This window comes from Lygodium microphyllum, chromosome 20 (assembly GCF_053477565.2).
Source record: "Lygodium microphyllum isolate KBCC chromosome 20, Lygodium_microphyllum_v1.1.10, whole genome shotgun sequence".
NCBI lineage: Eukaryota > Viridiplantae > Streptophyta > Polypodiopsida > Schizaeales > Lygodiaceae > Lygodium > Lygodium microphyllum.
The window spans coordinates 95974956-95994140 of NC_141154.1; the positions used below are offsets into that span (position 1 = coordinate 95974956).

General features: G+C 40.9%; 2 protein-coding genes across 11 annotated transcripts; one reads left to right on the forward strand and one right to left on the reverse strand.

Annotated features, from left to right (window-relative positions):
* The first annotated feature begins 584 nt into the window (after positions 1-584).
* On the forward strand, positions 585-1760 carry LOC148019140 (pterocarpan synthase 1-like). The gene has a single exon (XM_087660770.1). It carries the CDS (start codon positions 824-826, stop codon positions 1574-1576), a length of 753 nt encoding a protein of 250 aa, XP_087516896.1. The 5' UTR covers positions 585-823; the 3' UTR covers positions 1577-1760.
* Positions 1761-7725: 5965 nt separating this feature from the next.
* On the reverse strand, positions 7726-16900 carry LOC148019141 (uncharacterized). Of its 10 annotated transcripts, none has more exons than XM_087660666.1 (4): positions 12429-12669; positions 9353-9428; positions 8159-8264; positions 7726-8065 (listed from the first exon to the last, which is right to left on the reverse strand). In XM_087660666.1, the coding sequence occupies exons 1-4, from the start codon at positions 12534-12536 to the stop codon at positions 7939-7941; spliced, it is 417 nt and encodes a 138-aa protein (XP_087516792.1). In that variant the 5' UTR covers positions 12537-12669; the 3' UTR covers positions 7726-7938. The 10 variants fall into 10 exon arrangements, 2 of the variants coding, with proteins under 2 accessions (XP_087516792.1, XP_087516793.1); XR_015687534.1 differs by having other exon boundaries at positions 7960-8065; positions 8182-8264; positions 9074-9428; positions 9535-12655; XR_015687533.1 differs by having other exon boundaries at positions 7960-8065; positions 8182-8264; positions 9134-9428; positions 9535-12644.
* Positions 16901-19185: the final 2285 nt, after the last annotated feature.

Here is a 19185-nt window from a genome sequence, read left to right on the forward strand (position 1 = left end):
ACTAAGTGTTATGAAAAGGTAAGAATAGGTACTAATTTTTATCTTAAGGAAAGGATTCTCAAAACTAATATTAATTACAGAGACCTAGAAAATTTATGGAAGCTATCAAACGTAAATAATCTTCCATGGGGGGTCCAATTTAACTAGGGAAATATAGACAACATTTCAAAGAGAAAGCTAGAAAATAGGACTAACTTGTTCAGGAAGTAGCATATAAATTGGTACTAAGATGAATTCTTTAAAACATATACTTAGCTATAACTTGAAAATGGATTCTTTTTGGATCGTGCATACAACCTCAAGCCTCAAGGGATGTGTCTCATTGTGAAATGAGGGGATTGATTAACTAAGAAAATGATAATAGTTGGAAAAATGCGCTGGACTTTTGGGACTTGGCTCGTCAACAATTGGAGAAGAGCTTGACTTGCCAACTTGCCTTTTCAAGCATCTTTTTGACGTGTGGAAGCCTTTGGTTTGGACGATATTTTATTGTAGTGTTGAAGACCTTTAGTCACAAAACGTGAATGATTAGAGTCGGCTGGGCCTTGAGGCATGCGTTTCTGCTGAAAGGGGAGGAGGAGGATCCAGGATTCAAAACATTTCTTTGAAAACGTACGGGAGGGCGACGACTAATGCTGATTAGGTAGAAGGCGTGCTTTGACCGAGGACATCAGCAGATATGGAGAATAAAGGAGATCCTGCACGTCGGGTGTAAGCAAGCAGGCAGAGAGAGAGAGAGTGTGTGTGTGTGAGTGTGTGTCTACTGTCACAGTGGAGGGACGTCAAGGGTAGGATTAAGCATCGACGACGTCCAAAGCTGTGAATGTTTTCTTCAGGAAATAATTATATCAGGATGATGATGATGATGATGGGATGCAGCGCCAGGCCGCTCTCTTCTTATGTGTCTACGATAATGGTGCTGGGGCTGCTGCTGCTGCTGGTGGCGGCGTGGGCGCCGGAGCCGGGCAGCACGGCGGCTGCGGAGGCGGCTGCCGGGAGCACCTCAACAAGCAAGAAGGATCAGCGATACGTGCCGATCGAGCCCGCACTTGGTGGGCTGCGCTATCAGACCACGGTCTACTTCCACAACGTGATCAACTCGACCGAGTTCGTGATCGTGTCAGGGGTGCCCGGCAACGCCGAGTTCAGCACCACCACAGCGCCCTTCGGCCTCGTCTTCTGCGCCAACGACCCGCTCACTCTCTCCGCCTCCTCCTCCTCCGAGGACGTGGTAGGCGCCCTCATGGGCACCTTCACCTGCGTCACCTTCGACGGCCTCACCTACCACAGCCTCTTCACCCTCTCCTTCGACGAGTCGGACCTGTTCCCCTTCGCCGGCACCCTCTCCGTGCAGGGGCTGCTGCAGGGCAACCCCAGCGTGCCCCCCATCCCGGCTGCCGTGCTGGGCGGCAGCGGCAGCTTCTTCATGGCGCAGGGCACTGCCTCCATCATCCCAGTCGACATCTCCAGCTTCTCCCAGACGTTCCAGATCGACCTCGACCTCTACCTCCCCACCCTGTCTGCAGCGCCCGCCTCCGGCGACAGTGAACCAGGGTCTTTACACACGGAACTCTAGATCGTTTGCGGCATAAACTACCAAGACACTTGCAATGAAGTTTAGCTCATGAAATGTTTGATGGGAGAAGTGAGTCGCATTTTCTTGTCCGACAACATCCATCAATTGTATATTCACGAGGCTTTCTGTTAGTGGCATGCAGGATTTTGTAATAATCATATCAGCATTCACAAGTACTTCGTCTCACCTATCTCCCTTGTGTTTAGTCATCTATACTATCAGTTAAGGAAAGGTGGGGGGTGGGTGCCACTTGGCAGCCCTCACCTCCCCCGCAAAAACAAAGAGAACGTGGAAAATCGTGCCCGTCTAGGCACGGAGCGCCTAGTTAAAATGAAAGCCTTACAAGATCTATGATAGACACGTATTCGTCCAAAATTCTTTTTCCGACTTATTCAAGCTCGTCTAGCATGGAACGTATCCACCCAAATTTCTTTTTCCCGCTTACTAAAGCTCACATGATAAATTATGTCCACCCCAGGATTGATCGTTGGTGGCACACGTTATTCATCCTAGTGAGTGAAGGGATCAACACACAATTACGTTGTTCAGCATAAGCCCATCTATACTATTAGTTAAGGAAAGGTGGGGGGCGGGTGCCACGTGGTAGTCCCCCACCTCCCCCACAAAAAACAAAGAGAACGCGAGGGCGGGTACCACGCGTCCCAGCACCCGCCCCCCTCCCCCCCGCAAAAATCGTGCCCGCCCCGGTGCGAAGCACCTAGTATTTCTCTATGTTTGAAAAATATGCACATCGACGAGCACTTACAATCCAACTAAGCTAAAGAAAAATTTGAGGACATTTCCTTCTCACGAGTTGTAGCGTCTTGTTGGCACATATCGATTTGCAAAAAAATAAAACTAAAAAAAAGGATATTTTAATATTTAAACACAACAATCACATTGCAAACTTTGTAAAAGCACGAAGTAAATACAAGCACACAACCATACCATGGAAAAAAGCTCACACAAGTCTCTTCAATTCTTTATAATTATGGGAGAAGCTTCCATTCTCTTGTATGCGTTTGAGAAGGGTTTTTACTTTACTTTACTTTTCTATTCTTTTCTACTATGAAATTATCAATGTAAATGATATAATATTAAAAGTAATTACCAACCTTCACTCAAGATCGAACTTCTAAAGGTTGTATCTATCCTTTGGTAGTGTGAAGCTTGTGGACATAATAGTGAACCTAGAACCTACTCAACATTAAACATGGATGAGTGAAAAAGTTAAAGAATAAATTTAGGGTCCTCTATAAAGATAAGACAATTTCAAGACTAATTATTATTGGGTAACACAATAACAAAATAGATGGGAAGTGACAAAAGTGAGCAATGCCATAATGGACAAAACGGGGTTGTATGAGTAGATGATCAAAGCTAAAGCCATTCCATTGATTTGTTTGGAGATATTTTACTATACCATAGAAACTACCCTAAATATCTATCCACTAGTGTAGCATAGTCTTGCTAGAAATAAAATTATTATGATTGCTCTTTATATCAAATTCAAAGGGCACATTGCATTGTGGTGTGTCTCTTAGTCATCTATTGCCTATATATGCCATTGATAGGAAACAAAATCTACAAATACATTTTTGTTATCTTAAAAGGTTGGAAAAGTATTAATCTTACTTCACAAATACAATCAATTGCTCTATTTAACCCATGTGCCTTCCACACATTCATCATGTTAACAAAGTTTGTGCTCCATGATAAAGCATTGCAATAACTCTCATAGAAAACCTTCATATTGTAAGCTTTTTCAAAATGGAGGTACGTCATAGTGAAGTTATAGCACCAAATGGGTTGAGTATAATGGATTTTCAAGTTGACAAAGGGTGTTGGATTACATCTATCTATTTCGTGACATAAGGAGAAGCCAGTCCTGTGATAGCACCGACGGACCTTGCTATCATAGGACTAGCCGGCAGAAGCCGAAGCCGTTGTCGCTGCTAAGAATACGCTGGACATGCTGAAGTAGAGCACGCGGTACGACATCGCGAGAGTCAATATGGCGTCGACAGTGCATTATCTGGCGCATGAAGAGCTAGATAGGCCGTTACCGCACCACAATGTCAGGTCCAGCAACGTCATGTGGACGAGCAGTGCAAGAGGACTTCGATCGTTGGACTTCAGCCTCCGCGCTCTTCTCCTTGAGCTCGACATGCACAGTTTGCTCCTCTTTCCTGTGTGGGGTGGAGTCTGTACACGCTCGCTTCAGGAGTCGAGTGATTAGGAAGAAGTCATTGCGATACCTCCCCGGATCGCCATGAGATTTTAATTCGGAATAGCATCCTCGCCTCTTCCGCTTTGTTGGCTCGCGCGAGTAGCACCACCACTTAAAAGATCTTCTATGAGATGTGACTTTCAGAACATACCCATGACACGAGAGCAAATTCTATGAGACTAGATCTTTCACGATGCATATTGACTATAGGGATCTCAACAAGATCACAATGAAGAACATGTATCTAATATCTAGAATTGATGATTTGTTTGACAAGCTCAAGGGTGCTAGATTCTTTTAGAAGATTGACTTGACGTGAGGGTATCATCAGATCTGTATACTAGAGGGTGATGAAATCAAGACAGCCTTTAGGACTGATCGAGGGCTCTACCACTTTCTAATAATGCCATTTGGGCTTACTAATTCTCTAGCTACCTTCTAGAGTTTGATGAATAAGATCTTGTAGCCTTTCCTCTTTTAGTTTGTGTTGGTCTTCTTTGATGACATTTTGATTTACAATAAGACCCTTCAGGACCATTTATCACATATGGAGAAGGTTTTTGATGTATTAAGACATCACAAACTCTTTCCTAAGGACAATAAATGCTCTTTCATGCAGATTGAAGTAAAGTACTTGGGACATATTGTTAGTGAAAAAGGATCCAAGTTGACCCCAAGAAGGTGTAATGTGTTAAAGATTGGCCAACACTTTGCTTAGAGGGTTTCTTAGTCTATCCTCATTTTATTGCAGATTCATCAAGCATTATGCAGCTATTGCAGCTCAGAGAGATTCGAGCTTATTAAATTAGATGAATGAATGCTAAAGCCATGAAGCCTATTGATATCGTCGGCCAGAGCACAAAGACTAAACCTTTTACTTAATGTTATGTGATCCATCCTACAAGCTCTTGGACTCCTCCCATTAGACTCCTTCCTCCGATGTCATGAGGGTATGCTCATGGACTGGATGTGGGACCTATGCTCCTAGGACCGCCTCCTCAAGGCCCCTAATCCTTTGCCTACTCTGCAAAAAGTTCACCATGATGTGTGCATGTTGTCCACATGGGAAGTTTGTTGCCTTGGAGGAACAAGATGAGTAGGTCATCCATCATGGCCTGGTGCAATTGGAGGAGACTTATCAAATGCCCTAGGTCCAATCGGCACGCTAGTCATTGTCTTTGGCAACATGCTCACCACCATCTTGACGAGTATCTGCCACTCATGCTTTACTGTTGAGTCAGCATGGGTATAGTAATGTTGTTACTACAGCTTGATGTCCACCTTGGCGTCCACCCCCACCATCTAGCACTTGACCATTATGCCACATATAGCTGGTACGACCCTAGGGATTGGGCCTAAGAAGATGCGCCATCTTACATATAGAATACGAACATAAAAGAGTCCTCTTATAATATAAATGTAATTATCTAGGAGACTTATATTCTTTACTTAATCCATTTTCCCAAGATATTGAATTACCTTATAGCAAAGGGAAATCTTATACTCTGAATGTTAGTCATAACCAAGACGTGTAATTGCGATGCATCCAAGACTTTATCTTGTGATACCATATTTAAATTACACATGCAAAGTGTATCACACTCCGTGCTTAAACAACTTAACTAAAACTAGCCAATGTGCTACTGAACCTCTTAAAACTTATGCAAACCGCATCCCATATGCTAAGATATGCAAAGACATCAGCAACTTAATCAAACATCTATCCACTTCAGCCCCATACCTCCTATCATTTATGTTTAGATTGCTTGCACAAATGTAGGAAGATTTCTTGATAATTTTTCATAGAAACAAGTCCTAAAATACAACATGTAAATAAAGGAAAAGTAAGGAAAACCCTCATTCTTTGCCTTCATTACATATTCAAAAATATTCTCCTAATTTTCTAGTAATTCCTTTATTTGACCGTTTTTCATGAAATTTTCTATTTATTTCAACATAAATTATTATTTTTTGAGTTTTTAATTTGAATGGCTTATGTGAAGTGTGATCCATCAATATATTCATTTTTATGCCATACAAATATCATTTGATCCCCAAAGTCCAAAAACAATCCTATTTTTCATTAAATCCTGTGTTTCAAGTTTTGCAGTTTTATTATTTTTTATATACGAAAAAGAAAATGAATGAAATTTTAGAATTGAAGACATCAGTAAACATATTTCAATCATTTGCAACTATTTTTCTATCATATGCGCTAAGGATTCATCATAAACATTAAATAAAGATCACTTAGTACTCGAAAATTTACACACATACATCTTATATTTCAAGTAAATGGAGCTGTTGACACTATTCCCTAGTTAGTGACATATCCAGATTACCCAATCTACATATCATTATGCTTTCGAACCATCACTGATTCATCAAACTAGCCCTTTCTCTCTCCCTCTCTCTCATAAACAACCATATGAACAAGGAATAAAGAGGAGTGAGAAATAAGAGAGAGAAAGACTGAATTTTGATCTTGCTGATTACTATATCATTCTTTACATAGTCTAAGCAATTGATGGAAAATAATTGGAGCAATGGAGAGCTAAAAATTTTTGTGGAACTTAGGCCCAAGAGAGTGAGGATGATCTCAACAGGTGCAAAAAGTGATTTATTTACGAGGAGAAGGAGACACAGAAAAAAAACGCACCCCCCCCCCCCATCTCGTGAGCATTTTGTGGAGTTTGGCCTCTTAACTATGATTACTTAATAGCCTACAACTTATCTAGTTCCATTTTTCCATGCTTACACTTGCACATAAGTGGTTTTGACTGGGTTGGAGGGGCAAACAGCCTCAAAATTGCAATCCAATTGAATGGACGACTTTCTGGCATCAAAATCTATCACCTTGGCCTCCCTCACATGCTTTCCGGCTCTTGAATCTAGTAGCTACTTTATAACTCTAAAGCTTATGGCCATTAACTGGGGGTTCAAATGGACTTTAATGACGAATGGACACTTGCATTGGATTCTTGGCATCAAAATGCATCTAGGAAAACTCCAGTTTCTTAATTCATAAATGTTTCATTTTTCACCAAAAATGCATTTGTTATGACCCTCGGGGTCCTTTCGTACTTGAATTCCAACTTTAAAATCCGCTCTCATAAAGGAGGTTCAATGCCCAATTTTGAGGATTTGATTGCCTTATTGCTTACTAAAGAAATCAAATGAGGTCTTAATGCATCCAACAGTGGAAGGCATTCTCGTGGAGACAATGTATTCTATCATTAGAAAGGATGTGGTAGCCCATCAAGAGCTAGAGGAGCTTCATATGGTCATGGAGATAGCTTTGCACATGATCATGGTTCTTTTGGACATGGTGACTTTATGCCTAGAGCTAGGGAGAGATCCCTCTCTAGAGATAGATGACATTCTAGTGAACAGAGTGATTGTACATGTCATTACTGTGGAGGACAATTTGATCATTTTGAGAGAGAATGCTATCATAAGTAGAATGACGGAAGTGAGTTTGGGCACTATGCACGTGGATATAGTGATACTAGCTATGGTTCTGGAGGTGGATTAACTAGAGGTCATCTCTTTGCCATGGAGCATGTACTTGGAAATATGATGCACCTACCTAGTGATTTGATGATGTGACTGGTTTTTTGATTCAAGAGCTACAAATCATATCACACATCATGCAACATGAATTGATAGAAATGAAAAAATGCAAAGTGAGGAGTATGTTGCTATAATGGGAGATGATACCTTGTATAAGATCATAGATATTGATAGTGTTCCACTAGTTACTAAAGATGGGATTGAAAATAAAATTGGGGATGTCTTATGTGTGCCTACCATTACTAAGAATTTGACTTCTATTGGACAAATGGCTAATCAAGGACTGTAAGAAAGGTTAACAAGTATAGTTGCTCCATTAAAGAGTCACTACAAGATACATGCCCCATATCGACGTTCAAAACGACGAAAATGTTCATAAAATTTTTTTCCCCGGTTGTTGCAAAAAATATCGGTATTAGCGACACCATAGAACAATCACTATTATCATCGCTATTAGCGTTGCATATGCAACGCGCGATGCATACAGCGATGATTTTCAATGCTAACTACGACGCTAATAGCGACATGTGCAATAAATTTGCGATGCTAATAGCGACAGTTACATGGAAAAATAAATAAATTTGGTGGCAGGGTAGCTTGGATGTATGCTCCACGGATCCAAGGGTGAGCTATAGATCCTCACCATTCGAAACCTCATCCCACCACAAAGGAGCATCGAACGGACTCTGCACAAAAAAAGAAACAACTACACATCAGTCCACCATACAATAATGAATTTTAATTAAAATTAGTAACTATGGACAAGAAAGATGAGTGACTTATTGGGCCGTCGCATCCATACAATCGATCGATCAATGCAGTGAGACCGTGTCTCTTTGCATATCGAGTCTCTAGTCCGGTGGAATCGCGATTTGTAATAGAGTGCTGTAAAGAAAACAAAATACAACTGTTAGAAACAGGATTGTTAGTACAAGGGATATTGCAAAAAAAAAAAAGCAAGTAGAACAAAAGAAAAACTTATAAAGTCCTCCAGATGAGTCATGTGGCTGCCACTTCCAAGATGATGGACTACTCTTGCCTCCAATCATGCCCTCGTTGCCTCGTGCTACTGTCTCCAACGTCCTGGAGAATCTGTAGCCTTCTCCCTAAGTTAGTGTCAGTCATTTGCATCTAGCCACTTGGGCTTTGAGGCCCCACTCTTAAGTGCCTTGTGTGCATCCAATCGTCTATGTAACATGTACACACGCATGTACTCCATCATCCAACATGTGGAAAATCTATCTGTTGTGGTGGGTACCAGAAACTCCTCATGCAAGGATGTTACTATATAGTCCTTGCTCCCCTCCAGTATGTTCTTCCAATGATCTAAGATATTATGCCGAAAAACTTATTGGCACAACTCTCTCATACGAGCCATCACCCTCCCCCCCTCATCATTCATGATGATGGCTCATGTCCTATCATCTATAAGATATCCATACCCCTCTGGGGTATACCTAAGATGTGTCCTCTCCCACCTGTGACCATGCTCCTGGGCATATCTAGGAGACCCATGTGTACATTTGGTGTACCTATGAGGGTAGTTTCTCTCAAAGTGACACCCATAGGGATGCCACCTGCGGACTGCTAAGTAAAAGCTAGAGTGACTAGAGTAGACATCCCCACATGTGTAACAAATCCCATAGGTGACGCAACTCTAGCAGAACGACGAGACGAAGACACTGTATCGGTACCTCCATAACAACCACTTGAGCCATGCTCTCTCGAACCTGCACGAGAATGAGGAGTAGCACCTGTATCCTGAGTTGAGGCTCACTGCATCCACCTCTCTGAAGCATCCCCCAGAACCACTCCCTCCATCCACCTCAAGTTTGGAGTGTCGACCTCATCTATTGGAAATTGAAGCATCAGAGCGCACCGAAGTAGATCTAATAGAACAGTCTCATGGTGTTCGAGAGAGAGCTCTTGGTCCGCCATATCTTTGAATCAAGCCATCTGATTTGGAGACATACGTGTGAAGATCTCTTGTAGCTCCTCATCGCTCATCCCTCGACTTATCGTGTGGATCCAAATATCCACAAAGGTCACCTGCACATACAAAAATTGATGTTAGCATAATCAATATAAATCAAGCAAAGCATGGTAATATAAATTTTCAAAAAATGATATTACTTAAAATACATATTTTGTGTACCCTAATAAGTGATTCGTCAATGAATTGAGTAGGTGGATGCTACAAGTATGAAGTACCCTATGGTCCCATGTCAATCTCCTGACAAAACTTCGCATACATTGGAAGGTCGATAGACAGGTTACCACAAAAGGATGAGTCGACCTCATTTTCAAAGAATTCTTGGACTCCTATATTTGCATCATTGTTACCCAATTCTGGCTCCTCTATATGCTCCAAGCTTTCGACGGTCTACACCCCTTGCAATATCGACTTCTCTATTTGCATATTGTCCTCATCTATGCTAGGAACATTGCTTTGATCATATACTCTCGCACTTCGGGGAGCTGAAGGTACAACATACCACTATCTAGGTTATCGGGGGATTGGATAGAAAATTACCTATTCAAAATCATGTACAAGAGAGATTTAACTTTTGTAACATTTACCATATCGTAATAAAATTTTAAAAAACATGAGTTCATGCACCTATTCACAATGGGCCGGCAATACAAACGTGTCGCACAAATTCGTCCATCTTTTTTCGGAATCTATTTTGAGAAATCTAGATGGACCTCGTCGAATTGTTGCCCCAACTCCTTCAAGTACCACTTTGAACCACTGTACATCGAATAGGATCATGGAGAAGCTATGGTAATCTACTATGATAATACTTTGTAAGTTTCCAAAATACTCCATCTAATCTATAATGGTGTTTGGATCCGTTACTCGTCATCGGCTCTCTTGCTCGAACTTTGCCATGATACCACAATTTATTGTGGGGAGCGCATTTTGTCGATACGCTCCACGCGGAAATGCCATCCGTGCGACCACGCCGCATTGTATATTTTGTACTGTACACTGAAACAGTCAATTAGTTGTCGCATATAAAATCTAGATAGGACAAACCCTAAACACGTCGTCACCTTTGGACTACATCCCCTCGAGAGTTCCCACTCCTCAATTGAGACCTTCGTCCCTTCGCGAGATGCTACGGTCAATGCTCCATGCAACCATCGCGTTGACATAAATCGTGACATCTCCTCTATGCCCTCAGGATATTGAATCGGTTGATGGCGTGTACTACATCGAAATTCAGATCACGCTTCTTTCTAGTCTTTCCTGGCTTGCTCGTACCTAGTGAGTCATGTCTCCATGAAGTCATCATGTAACATACAAAAACGATTCGCTTTCTCCTCCATTGCAGCATCTATTCTTCTTTCCACCCCATTTCCAACCACCATATCTCCGGTCAATTTATCATTGTTCTTTAGCGACCATAGCATATTGTTGTCTAAATCCACCGTTGGTAGCCACTGTGAAATATGCACTAACACCTCAGACACCAACCAACCTTCAACCATGCTACCTTCTGGCCAAGCTCATTATTGCACAAAGCCTTTCAGGGTTTACATGAAGCGCTCCAAGAAGAACATCCATCACGTATTGACAAGTCCAACAATCTCCACTTCATCTACAAGATGCACCAGAAGGTGGGTTTGTATCGTGAGCATGCTGGTGGGTAGGTACTTCTCAAAGAGACAGACCGTCTCCACTACTCCTCACCTTGCAGATTCAATAGAGGATGTCTTGATCTCCTTCCATGAGATCCATTGCACTAAATTTGACAACCTGTAAATCGCCCCGCATATTTCTGGAGTAAGGCATCCTGTGATTGCAATCGGTAGTACAAACTGCGACAAATGAAGAAGAATTACGAGTAATGACTACACTCCAAATAGAAAAATGCGTAGGTCACTTACAATCCATTCATAGTACAAACCTGACATATCTTATGCCAATCGTGGGATTTTAGTCCTGATAATTGGTTGTATTTAGAAAATGCAAACCTGAGAGAATGCATCATACCCGTCGGAGTGCTGATAGAATTGATCATTTGCTTCACAAGGCGCTCTTCTTTAGTGGACAAAACCTAAGGAGTGCGAGGTAGTTGCAAGCGACCATCAGCACTCGACTACGGCCAAAGCGCCTCCATCTTGCCTACCTCCTTCAAATCCATTCGTGCCCCTGTAATGTCTCTCTTTCATGTGATGTAGTCCCATAGTAAGATGCCCGCATTCTTGAAAATATGCATGGGATCCAACAAGTGGTTGATCTGTAAATGGGTCCAATATGACAACTCGTAGAAAATTGAGAATCATCGCATTTCGTTTGGATGTGACTCTGTGTGGACCATTTTTTGCTCGTACCAGCTTTGGGCGTTCATTCATGCTGGAGGTCATCCAAGAAAACCTTCCCTCAATCCATGACCCTCCGGCAAGAAAGCAGTGTGTCCTTGATATACCATCTTCTTCATGGTTTCTGACCTTCAGGAGTCTAACTGTGGCCCTCACAATGGACAAGCATGATAACCTGAGGTAACCAGACATATCCCAACACTTCTATCAAGTGAATACAAACTTGAACGAGCTATGATAGATATTACCAACGAGAACGGAAGCCTACTTACCTAAGCACTCCCCGAATCCTAAAAAGTCATGCATGGTCAACATGAGAATGGCTCGAATATTGGCGGACCGTTGACTATCGCACTTGCTTATATCTTACATCGTGACCCCCTCCTCCCATAAAATCTTAAGCTCATTGACTAATGGGCGAAGATACACATCCTATATGAATCTGAGTGTCCCATTATTTTTAGGAAATGTAAACCACCTGTTGGAATATGGAGCTGAAGATGGCTCTAGAATTCCCATCCTGATCTGCTCATTCAAGAGCTCTACCAGTTTGGAAAAGTGAGCCCTGGGCACAGGAATAGGCCATAGATTCCAAGGGACATGCGGAATAGTAAAAACAACCATAGCCGTCACAACCCTAGGATCAACGCATCCAATCTCATGTGGAAAGAAAGCAAAATCTCTTTCATGTCTGCATATCATCTCTTCAAAACATCTTACCTCTTCAGGAAGAATAAAATCTTCGGTCCCAATCTTCATCTCTTTCAATGTCTCAGCTGAAAACTTATATCCACCAATACTTGCAGGATCTCGCAAAGGAGGTTGCATAAAATCTCTTCAAAACATCTCATCTCTTCAGGAAGAATAAAATCTTTGGTCCCAATCTTCATCTCTTTCAATGTCTCAACTGAAAACTTATATCCACTAATACCTATAGGATCTCGCAAAGGAGGTTGCATAGCAGCTCTTCTAATCTTCTCATCACTGTCCAAAGGTAGCTCTCTTGCAACTAGTTGAAGCTTCTTGTCAACTGTCTTATATTTTGTCTAAACTTTGGCTTCATTGCTACAACCTGCAGATTTCATTCTTTGTTGAAAATACCTTGGTAAACACAAATTTTGGTGTGTATAAACAACAATACCCAAATATTTTTGCTGAAATATGTCAACAAGGAATTCTTTTTGCTAAGAATCCTCAGCACCCAAATTCTTTTGAAGCATGAAACCAACAATCTCACAATACATCGCCAGAGAATGAACCTGTAAGACATATGACATCTCTTGATTGTTAGCATTTAGCAAAACCAAAAGTTCTTCCATGGTATCTGAGTATGAAAGGCCATCATAGAGACCATCTATTCGGTCTTCTTTCTACAAAACACTTGCAATCATTAATTCTTTTTCTTTTCTTTTTACATATTACCTGACAGCTCTAGGCATATCAGAAATATGCTGAAAACACAAAGTACTTTCAGTGGACACACCATAAATACATGAGGAAAAACTACCATTGCTAGGAGGCAAGAGATTTCCCTAACTCGTACCACCATCGTCTCGTAAGACAGTGTTACCTAGCAAAAATCCGGTTCTCCTGCTGGAAGAGGGGAATCCCTCAGAGAATCTTTATTCTGCTGATGATTAATACAAACAGCCACGAACTGAATAGCTCTCTTCCCATCCTTGCTTCGGATCCGTGCATAGGCATACCCATCATCCAAAACCTTAATCTCCATCTGAGACTTAGCAATAAATGGCTGCCCCAAAATAATAGGATTTGTACAAAGAAATGATAAGACTCACCCACATCTCCAATAGAAATCCTTAGATTTGGACAAGCAGTATATAAATCTCCTGCAGTGTTATTGGCCGCATGCATGCACCAACCATGATCAACATCAACTAGCCATGTGTTTCTGTAGTCGCACGAGCCTAGCGGCTTTGAGAATCATGGCTATAAGGCACCAATCCAGGCGCATCTTCACTCTCATCATATTGCACAGGCTGAAGTAAAGGATGAAGAGACTTCATGGATTGCATGCATAGAGCTCCATCTGTAGATTCCTCGATGATCTCTTCTTCAGAATTAGCCTCCTCAATCTGTAATCCATAGAGAATAGCCTCAGCAAAACAGATAAAGCCTCTCGATGGATCATGTCTTCTTGTGTTGGTTCTTCAATAATTTGGCACTTTTTTTTAATGATGTCAATGATAACATCATGGAACTCTCTCTTGGAAAAACCCAAAACTTCTCCAACTGTAAATTCAATTTTGCTTTTAAGAATTCGATCCTCAAGTACTTTTTTCAAGTCTGTGGAAGTCTCGATGTCGGATAGCAGCTTGAATCCAGGTTGCTTCTTCGGCTTCGAATCCTTTAACTTTGGGGCCTTTTGGTCTTCTTGTACTTTTGGCTTTTGCATGTCAGCCATACTCTACTCCGATCCTGAAGAAGAAGGCTGAAGAACTGGTTCACTCCTCCTAGTTGCCTTCTTTGATCCTTCAGGTTGATCATTATCTCTTTTGCACTTTTCTTCAACAAGTGCTTCAAATCCTTGAGACTTTGCAATATAAGCATAGATAGGGAAAACATCTACGCGATCATTCCATCCGATTCCTTTTCTAATTGCATCTCCTATGAATGAAAGTTCAGATGAAGAAGCTTTACCTTTCCTTTCCACATGCAGTGCATAGGAACATAAAGGAGACTTATCTTTCGGTAATTTCTCCAATTGAAGACCATAGGCAGAAGCTTCTCTCGCTGCCTCTTGCTTCACATAAGAAGAATGTAAGAGAGTTTCCTCTAATAATTTCTTCATACCTCCTTTGCCAAAATTCATTTTGAGTGGTTGCTCTATGTCTCTGAAACATATCATCCTGTCCTTCCACACCACCAACTTCAGTCTTTTTGCCTGGTCAAAGCATTGATAGTCTTTGCGCTCATGGTATGAACTATCACACCATATACAATGGCGGACTCGATCACTTCTGGAAAATTTCATAGGAGTAGAAGAGGATGGGACAGTAGTTGGAGTTAGGATAAGCAGTTTTTTATCTCTTCTGGCCATCTTAATTTGAAGATCCTTCAAGTTCTTTGAAATTTCTTCCACCATATCTTTGACAATTGGTTTGGCATATGGCCTGACAACTACCGCAGGAATAGGCATAGACATGGGATGTGAAGTAGGAGAGGAAGTGGAAGGAGCAGTAGGAGAAGTGGAGGTAGGAGAAGACATCGTTAGGGGAGTTTGCATGCCGTTTTGTAGGTGAGCCTTCTATCTTTGCCTCTTCGTTAATGTGAAGACTGCATCAACAGCACCTTGCCAATCCGTCTTCAATCCCATAGGCTGCATACGGTCTTCAAGAAGCTCTCCCAACTCGTCCTAAAGTGCAAGATCAATAGCCTATAAGAATAACTCCACTTTTTTTGAGTTTAGGGCTCTTTGTTCAAGTGTATCCAATTGGTTGTAACGTTCTTCAAACTCCGCAATAACTCGAAAGCAACAAGTCATTTGTTGGGCTAATAGACCCACTCTCTGAACGTTTTCCGTGTAGTAATACCATAATCCTCCAAGAAATATTCATCTTTGAGCACCTTCTTGAAGCAATTCCAATTTGAATCTTGCACAAATAAATCAATCACTCTAACATGCAAAGCAGGTGTGACAAGCCGTAAGAAATAATTGCTCAAATTGGTAGGAACTCCAAAGAAGCGCATCTAGCTTTCAAATGTTTTAAGATAAGCTGAAACATTTCGGACATCAAATAATTTGCGTTCACTTACCACGGCCTCGATCGCTTTGGTTGCTCCATGTGTATGCTCTTGTTCTTGATGTAATTCGTTGTTGATCCAATTGTTGTTGATGTAATTGCTGTTGTTGCTGCATAGATAACTGCATCTGCTAATTCTGCATCATAATAGCCAAAGATAGAGTTTGCAATAAATTCTTCATCTCATCAGTCGAAAAGGAAGAAGCACTCGATGATGAAGTAGGTGGAGTATTTGAAAAGTCTCCCATCTTGACAATTAGAAGCGACACTTTCACCTCGGGTTCACCAAATATTACACGGAATTCACACAGGGGGTTCGCGCAAGGATGATGAAGAGTGTTCAACTCAAGATAAACACATAGAATCCGAAAGACATCAAAATCTTTTCACAAGAGGAATCAATAAGACTAATAGAGGCACACATGTTTGCATTATGTGCTTTGGATTCTTCTTAAGCTTTCTCATGCTTTTGCATGAATATGAGTACAAGAATATCAAAACATATATAGTTTCAGTGAAAGCTTACTTTGTCGTTGAACAAGATCAATCCCATGAGATGAAATTTCTCGCAATAGGTAAGAGGTACATTGAAATACACTCCCTTCAGCATATGGTGATGAATTTTATACCTTTATGGTAATACAAATTCTATCTTTAGCATGTTCTGCTTCTGAAATATACTTCTCTTGAAGAGCCTTTTCTTGTGTACTTGATGCTTTGTCCACTTGCTTCAGTCTCTTGTCAGATTTAATGAGGTCCTCTTGTCTGTGTCGCTATCTGTCGTCAGAGGAAAAAGTAGACAACACCATCAATAGAGTTAGCCGCAATGGAAGAGAAGCACGACTGAGAGGCTTGGTCCTTGAAGTAGTGATGGCAGGAGAAGCCCATGGAGTCGAAGAGGCTGAGGGTTATGTGCTCGTCGAGATATTGGCCAACATGACCTCATGGATGGAGGTGGCGAGGACACGACAGCCCCCTTGGCGAAGCATGCTCTAAATGTAATGGCGTCGCTTGTCTTGATGAGCGGGGTTGCTATAGCCTTCTTCTCATCAGTAGCAGGAGCTTTGGCTTTGTGGTGGGGCTTATCGACAATCTCGTTAAGGTCTTCGTCTTCCACTCTCCTCCTCCCATCGTCCGAGCTCGTCACCTTCAGTCTTCGTTCAATTCCTTCCTTCTCTTCTGTTGCTTCCGAGCTATGAGAGTTGAGAGAAGCAATGAGTCCCTTGCAGCAAATTAGAGCTGAGGACTCAATGCCGAAGCTTGAACTTCAGATTGCCATGTTGTTTGTTGTTGACAATCACCTCCTCTCTCATCGGCTTCATCTTCATCAGCATCTTTGTCGCTTACCACCCTCTCAGCAGTACAACTACAAGAAAAGAAAAGAAGAAGTATTGTTCCCTTCACTTTCTGAGCTCACCATCCACTTCGGCTTTTTGTCATCCTTACCCTCTTCTTCCACTCTCCTCCCCTTTATTATAGGTGGGTCACAGTCCTTTTAAGCTTGTTTTCTGTCGATACGCCAAAAAGCCGTAGCTTTTCATAGTTAAGGCTTAAGCTTTTCTTGAAGCTGAAAGCTCTCGTTTTTGACGTCAGTGATTTTGTCATTAATATGTCAATTATATTCAGCTGTTTATACATTGTGTATCATCACTTTCCTAGCTTTTTGTTAGATGACACACTTTACACATTGCACCTTTTTGGGGTCAGCCACTATTCCATTTTTGCTCACAATATACTCCACTAATATATGTATGAATACACACTTACTTTCTTTAACAAATAACCTATGTTCTCTGAATACATCAAACATCCTTCTTACATCTTCCAAGTGCTATTTTAATGATGCCTGTAAATGAGATTGTCATAAAAAATATGAGTAAAAACTTGAAAAGGAAGGGGAATAAGATTCTATTCATAAGGCTCTGGAATGTGGCAGGGCAATTTGTTAAAACAAATGGCATCTACAAGAAATGGTAAAGGTCACAATGAGTCCTAAATGCCATTTAACCTCTTCATAATCTCTCATGCATATCTTATGATAGTGCCTTGGCCCTTTGAGCTTATCAAGCAAGTCATTAGTCATAGGAATGGGGTACCAACTCTTGGCCATAATTTTGTTTAGGTCTCTATAGTCAATGCACATTCTAAAAGATCCACATTTCTTCTTGACTAAAAAGACTAGGCATACATAAGAAAGAGAACTTGGCTCAATAAATCCCATCTCAAGCAACTCGTTGACCTACTTTGCAACTTCTTTAGACTCATGCTTTGAGAGTCTATAAAGTAGCTTGTTCATTGGCTTTGAATGAGGCTCTAAATCAACACGATGATCCACCTACCTACCTCTTAGGAGGGTTGCAAGCATCTAAAACAAATCCTTATACTCTTCTTGCAAGGTTTTCAATGCTGAATTCTTGACCACTTTTGAGGATTAATCTGTGATCTCCTTATTCAAGTATAAGAAAAATATTTGTGAGCATTTCTTAAAATATTTTTTGAGTTTTTTTGTTAAGCTAAGCTAAAATCTATATTATCTTGCACTCCCTCTAAATGTATGAGCAGCCCCTCCATGACAGACTCCATAAATAGTTGAGAGAATTCCATACCAATTTTTCCCAAGTATTTTAGCTAGTAACAACCTAAGACAACATCAATAGGGCCCAAAGTCTAGTATAATTAAATCAACATATGCCACATAATTCACAACTAAGCATGTGGGTATCTTAGAGCATATTTGTGCAATGATCTCATCATCGTCGTTAGCCACTTGCACTTTTAGGGGATGCTATAACTCTATGGAAAAGCATTTTACCCTATCAATGGTTGATTTATGGACAAAACAAAACTATGAGTGCTACCATTGTCCACTAGAATGAATACACTAGAATAAATACATTCTTTCAATTGATTTTTCCTTGAATGCATAGTGTGTTAGGGTTCCTAGAGCTTCTCCATGCATCCGTAGGGATGGAGCAAATGGAAGTGGAAGCAGGAGAGGGTGTAGCAAAGACAATTAAATGGTATAGCATCCATCGAGGTCAAACGCGAACCGGCCACCTTCAAATAGGTCATAAAATAGTTCTTGCTCTAAATCCTCTTCATACTCATCATTTTAAGCATGTGCCATGGCATTTATAGCATTCAAAGAATTTGGGATCTTGACATTCTCATTTTTACAATCTTTAATGACACAGATGCTATGAACCTTGACCTTGGCTATTTTGTAAGGGTATTTAAAAGCATGATCCACTATGTCCTTATCCCCACACTTAAAAATATAAACCCTTTTACATATGGTGGAATAAATTTTTGGCTACTTTGACTAGCCAAAGTTGAGGCATTTCTTGGTCTGTTTTCAACATACTTACCATCTCCCCTTAGGCTAAATGTTATTCCAAAACTACCTTGTTTTCTTTTAAAATTAAAGGAGGGCTAAGTGGAGATTTTGGAGTGGATAGTAGGCATGGCATTTTCTCTATAAATGCCACCATATTAGCCTTGCCTTATGGAGATTCCTTGCTATATAAAACCTTGTTGTAAACCATTATTCTTACAATACTTTTATGTAAATCTTTCAACCAATTCTATTACATCAAAACAAGGTGGATCATTTTTTAGTAATTACATTAGTAGAGAGGCTTGGCTCTAATCCATATATGTATTTGTGTAACTTGGCATCATCAGTCTCTCTTTCAACATACATGGTCAAATTC